Source organism: Sinocyclocheilus rhinocerous, unplaced genomic scaffold (assembly GCF_001515625.1).
Source record: "Sinocyclocheilus rhinocerous isolate Xijiao unplaced genomic scaffold, SAMN03320098_v1.1 scaffold877, whole genome shotgun sequence".
NCBI lineage: Eukaryota > Metazoa > Chordata > Actinopteri > Cypriniformes > Cyprinidae > Sinocyclocheilus > Sinocyclocheilus rhinocerous.
In genome coordinates this window covers 153881-159918 of record NW_015662177.1, presented here as the reverse complement: position 1 = coordinate 159918, position 6038 = coordinate 153881, and the positions used below count along the sequence as shown (strand labels likewise).

At 36.4% G+C, this 6038-nt stretch overlaps 1 protein-coding gene across 1 annotated transcript in view; it reads right to left on the bottom strand.

The window, feature by feature from the left end:
* LOC107727900 (huntingtin-interacting protein 1-like) overlaps positions 1-4726 on the bottom strand; it is a 19971-nt gene extending 15245 nt beyond the window's left edge. Inside the window, exons 1-8 of the mRNA XM_016537936.1 lie at positions 4717-4726; positions 4538-4619; positions 4335-4410; positions 3775-3918; positions 3584-3681; positions 3398-3470; positions 2642-2825; positions 1661-1749 (exon numbers count right to left, since the gene is read on the bottom strand). Of these exons, the coding sequence (XP_016393422.1) occupies positions 1661-1749; positions 2642-2825; positions 3398-3470; positions 3584-3681; positions 3775-3918; positions 4335-4410; positions 4538-4619; positions 4717-4726 (756 nt within the window). The remainder of the gene's footprint in view (positions 1-1660; positions 1750-2641; positions 2826-3397; positions 3471-3583; positions 3682-3774; positions 3919-4334; positions 4411-4537; positions 4620-4716) is intronic.
* Positions 4727-6038: the final 1312 nt, after the last annotated feature.

The following is a 6038-nucleotide window of genomic DNA, read 5'->3' as shown; positions in this document are numbered from 1 at the left end:
CGGCCTCCGCTCACTCAAGCCGGCCTCCGCATACTCTAGGCCGCGGCTCACTCTGGGCCTCAGGCCTCCGCTCACTCAAGGCCGCGGTGTGTGGCGCTTTTTCGTTGTGAAATCAAACACGAGTTTTTTGGGCAGTGTAGTGTAGCACTTGTTGTTTGACATTTCTCCGATCACAAATCAAACGATCATTGCTCCTCAACAGATCCTGAGCTCATTGACAAATATCTTATATCGTAAGATGTGCTCCCTTTACAAAGTGTGCACGCGATCGCGAAAGTGAACTGCGACTGCGAGCGCTCATTCAAAAGCGATTTAAATACCCCACATATTAATAGCGGCTCCATGATGCGCGAAAATTATAAACAATATTAGAATATTTGCGGGATTGGATGGGAGTGGGCGGTAATTGTCAGAAATTCAGCGAGAGCAGGATCAAGTAACAAGCCCCGCACAGGGCTCTATCTTGCGCTATCACGCAGCAGCGGTGCAGTCTGTCAGTGAGCGCCATAACAGATGACGTCAAATCTTGCTGGATTCCATAATAAGTAAACTACACAGAACCCCACTATTCGGACAAATACAAATGAAAAGATTATACAAAATGTAATACCTTGGAAAATAGCATTTAATACTTTTTAATACTTTTCAAGGGCCTTAATTTTCAATAAATTGATTTATCAACTTTGAATACTTTTTAAGACCCCGCGGACACCCTGTTATATAATTTAGTTCTTTGGTGTCCTTTTGGAGTTTCCAAGTGTCCGTTTTTGGAAAGACATCTAAATTTATCTTGAAAAAAAGCTTGCAGAAAATACAGATTTTTGAGAATCACCCTTCAATCTTTTGGTTTACTTCGCTGGATATAGCAAATGATGACAAAATAAACATTTGAAACAAGATAAATGGTCTATGCTTAATTTCATGAAGTGTGCGATTAATCGCGATTAAAAGAGAAAAAGGGTGTGATTAATTAGATTAAAAATTTTAATCGATTGACAGCCCTAATATATATATATATTCATTTATTTCACATTTCCATTATATATTTATTTGGCAAGGATGCATTAAATTAATGAAAAGTGACAGTAAAGACATTTATTTTAAATAAATGCTGTTCTTTTGAACTTTCTATTAAAGAATTAACAGAACAGGGAAAAAAAATAACTATTACCTAAATAATTAACTATATTTACACAAAAATATTAAGCAGCACAACTGTTTTCACCATTGATAATAATAAGAAATATTATTAAGCAGCAAATCAGCATATTAGAATGCTTTCTAAAGGATAATGTGACATTGAAGACTGGAGTAATGATGCTGAAAATTCAGATTTGCATCACATGAATAAATTACATCGAACAGATTAAAAAATAGAAAACAGTTATTTCAAATTATAATATTTCAAAATATAATATTTCTGTATTTATGATCAAATAAATGCAGCATTTGTGAGCATGAGAGACTTGTTTCAAAATCTTATTGATGTGAGATACTGTATATGTATATATATATATATATATATATATATAATTGCATTAAACACTTGTTAATGCTTTAATTGCATGTATTAATGTGATCATTTGCCCTATAAAAATACACACATATTCATATACAGGCAGTGTGTGAACTAAATGTAGGTGCAAGGACATCAATTCACCTTCCTCAGCAGGTCAGCGTGGCTCTGGACCAGCTCTGTGTATTTCTCCTTTAACTTGGTGTAGCGTTGCTCATTAGCTTGTGCTTTTCCTACAAAAAAAACACAAAACACACAACCAAAATATCTACATTAAGTATCAAAAACCCAAGCCTTGATATGCCTCAGACCATGCTCTCTGCGACACAGAACAGTTAGCACCACTGAGAGCCTCAGCACAGGCCTGCATGTTGGTGAATTGGACTGTGCACTATTGGAGGCTGCAGTGAATTGGAGTCCCTTCTGACTGTGTTCCTCAGCTCCAGAGAGTAAACAGACTGTCTAATGAATATCCATAACTGTCCTGCATCTGTACTGATTCTGCACAGCCCTTTAAAGGGATAGTTCACCCAAAAAAGAAAATTCTGTCATTATTTTCCAAGCTGTTCCAAACCTGCATGAGTCTTCTGTTATTTTGAATGTTGGTAACCAAACAGTTGATGGTAGCCATTGACTTCCACAGTATAGAAAAATAATACTATGGAAGTCAATGGCTACATGTAACTGTTTGATTACCAACATTCTTTAAAATATCTTCTTTTGTGTTACACAGATAAAAGAAAAACTTGAGGGTAAGTAAATTATGACAGAGTTATTATTTTTAGGTGAACTATCCCTTTAATATCCTGGCTATAACATTGTATTTAAACCATAATGTATGCTGACTTATGAACGAATAACTGATGTTCCAAAAAAAGCAACAGTTTGGGGTGAACCACTGAGTGTAAATTAACCATAAAGGAAGAAATGGCTGTTTTTTTTTTTTGCGCGAAAGAGGAACAGGTTGGTCTTGACAATGGTTTGTCTTGAAGCCCTCATTTACAGCTGTCAGTCCAAGTTCTCTAAATATTAACAGGGTCGTGAAAATTTAATATAATAATTGAAATAAAAAAGTAGATTTGTACTCTGAAAATATTGTAAATTGCTCCAACAAAAAACTCTTACTCTCGATTTCGCTCAGGCTGCGCTGCTCTTTCTCGGTGTCTTCTTTGACCCTGCGCAGGTCGTCTAGCTCCACCCTCAGGAACTCGCTCTCACCCAACGCCTGCTGCTTCAGGTGAGTCTGCTCCGCAAGCTCCGCCTCCAGCTCGTTTACACGCCCCCGTAGAGCTTGACAAAGACGGCCACTCTGAGAAAGACCAAAAGAACGATTAGTGGCATATAGCTTTCATTTTTACTTCTCTTCCACTCTACATGACCCTTCAAAAGGTTGGGGGCAGTAAAATATTTTAAAAGAAGTCTCTTATCAAAAATACAGTAGAAACAGTAATATTATGAAATATTATTACAATTTAAAAGAATTGTTTTCTTTTTAAATGTAATTTATTCCTTTGATGGCAAAGCTGAATTTTCAGCATCATTACTTCAGTGTCACATGATCCTTCAGAGATCATTCTAATCTGCTGATTTGATGCTCAAGAAACATTTCTTATTATTATCAATGTTGAAAACAGTTGTGCTGCTTCATATTTTTGTGTAAACCATGATTCTTTCTTAAAACATTTTTTAAAAGAACAGCATTTATTTGAAATAGAACTTCTTTGTAACATTACAAATGCATTTGCAATTACTTTTGATCAATTTAACGCATCCTTACTGAATAAAAATATGAGTTTCTTAAAAAAAAAAAAAACACATTTCTGACTCCAAACTTTTAAGCGTTAGCTTATCAAATTTGACCTCTCATCTCCCACTCTTTACCTCCAATCTGAAGGACTCCAGCTCCTCTTTCAAGGCCTGTAGCTCCGCTGTGAGCTGCTCAATCAAACGGTCTCTGAGATGAGAGATACATATTCATGAGTCTTGTGTTATAATATGTTCTAATAAACTCAAAGAGGTTCCTATAACTTATTAATTATATTCTCCAACAGTATCTCCAAGTCTTACTTCTCATCTTTGCGCATGCCGTTCTGACTGTTGAAGTTGAATGGGTCTGTAGCGGCCGAGGTGCCGAAGAGGTCGTCGAATTTTCGGTCTACAGTACTCTAATGGAGAAAAAAAAAAATCCCTGTCTTTAGAAACTCAAGATAAAAGGAAAGTATACAGACAAATTTGGATAGTGAGATTTTGTGTGGTACCGGTAAAGGTGGGATGTCCGTGTCCACCAGGTCTTCTGTCTCTACTACATGTTCACTCTCAGGGGACGAAGACTCCACCGGAATCACCACCACTGGACTGATGTGCTCGGAGAGGGCTGACGCCCGCAGGAAGTTTGGCGGATTCTGAAGAGAAATGAAGAGAGATGTGAAGAAAGGAAACTACTGGAATGTGTTTTCAAACAGGTTTCCAAAAATATTTCCCTTGTATGCTATTGGTCAGGAAAACAGATAGCCCCGCCCTAGTCTCACGCATTGGTTGAGCTGATGTCACAATGTTGTTAACATGATGGTCAAACAAATGAAAAAAAATAGCTCGCTGTGCCTTTAATGTTAATTCAAAATATAAGAAATGTCATGAAAATGGAAGAAAAATGTTGTTTTATAGGGCAGCCTACAGTATTTTCTTGGAGTCCAGTTGAAAAACCTGATGCTAGAAAACTAAGCAGGCAGATATGTAAATGAGTTACATAATTTCTTTCCACTAGCCGCATTTTTGGACTCAGGTCAAGCAGGAATGGTTTGGTATGCAGGAGTCTCACCTCAGGAAGCTGTGGGATCTGAATCAGTCTCTTGAAATACTGCAGGTTACTGGAGCGATAGAACAGACTCTTCAGCCTGGAAAGAGAGAGAAACGGAGCGAAAAGAAAAGATTGAGAGAGTGAGAAATACAAAAGAATAAAATAGTGTCAGTCTGCGTGACTCATGGCAGTAGTTCTGACTGGATAGTGACTGACAGACTCACTTCTTAAACTGCTCCTGGAAGCGATCCCTGTGGCCCTGCAGAGTATCTGCTGGCAGACCTGGAGGACATGAGAACGAGAGGACTGAGAGAGCACACTATTTTCAGCTCTACTTTTATTACATTTTATTATAATATCCAAAGGAACAATGCCAAATACAGAACAATGACAACTTTCCTACTAGAATACATAGTTAAAATAATAATAAATAAATAAAAATATTAATATTAGTGCTGTCAAAATTAGCACATTAATGCATGCAATTAATTTTTTCAGTTTAACGCATTAAATATTAAGGTAAATATTAATATACTTATTAAAGGATAAGTATCGCTTTTTATTTCTCCTCTTTCCTATTACTTGTTTGGCTTCTGTTTCAGTTTTTATAACCATTTCTTACTATGTGTAAGTTGTTGTTTTTTAGCATGTGTGTTTGGCAGTGTTATTTTTTAGGATTACTGATAAACTACTGTCATTTGATTTGTATTATTTGTATTTGTTATTTATTTTAATTTTAGTTACATTATGTCTTTTGAATTGTTTTTAGCTTTATTTTTTGTTTTTCATTTAAATGTTAAGTTTTGAAATTTTGTTGTATGCATTTGTCATTTTTATTTAATCTCTTTATTTTTAAAATGTGTATAGGTAGTATTTATAAAGTTTTAGCTTTTAGTTTTGGATCTGTTTTTAGTCGTTTTAATACTACAATTCATTGCTTCTGTTGTCCTCATTTGTAAGTCGCTTTGGATAAAAGCATCTAATAAATGACTAAATAAATAAATTGCTAGGGTTGGCCACCCCACTCACAACTGCTGCTTCTGTCTCTTTTTTTTTTTGACAAGAATTGCATTTATTTAGACGCGCACTCTAACTTCACATCAGCGTCATGCACTAGTCAAACGAGCGCAGAAAAGTTACATGTGATGAGGGAGCTTCAGTAGAACAACAGTGAACTGCAGTCAGATGAGATGCTGTCAGGCCATATATGTCAGTAAAAAACTATTTTTCCTGTCCTGTCAGCCGTTATACTGTGCTCGTAGTGCTCTTCAATTACACGCACAAATGCAGCGGCGTGCTGTAAATTATTTCATATTAAAGTGCAAAAGAAACGACGAGCATGCAATGTCATAATTATGTCGTCAGTTAGCCTAAGTCATGAAGTTACCAAAAAGGCGATTAAAGCTGCCTCAAAACTGTGCATGCATGTAAGTATTTGTTATATATGAGTCAGATTTAAGAACATGTCTCTGAAATGCAGTGGTTTTCAAAACTGTCCTGGAGATGCCCAGCACTGAGTCTCCCTCATCTAACACACCCGATTCAACTTGTCAGCTCATCAGAGACTTTAAGAGCTGAAGTGGGTCAGAAAAGGTAAAGAGTTGTGAGAAAATATGATGTGTGTCAGATCCGCGTCATGTCCAGCAGCAGTAGCTCTTAAAGCAGCTAAAATAACTGAATAACCCAGCTGCTGTGATGTCTGTTAATCAAAGAACAAAAGAAAAA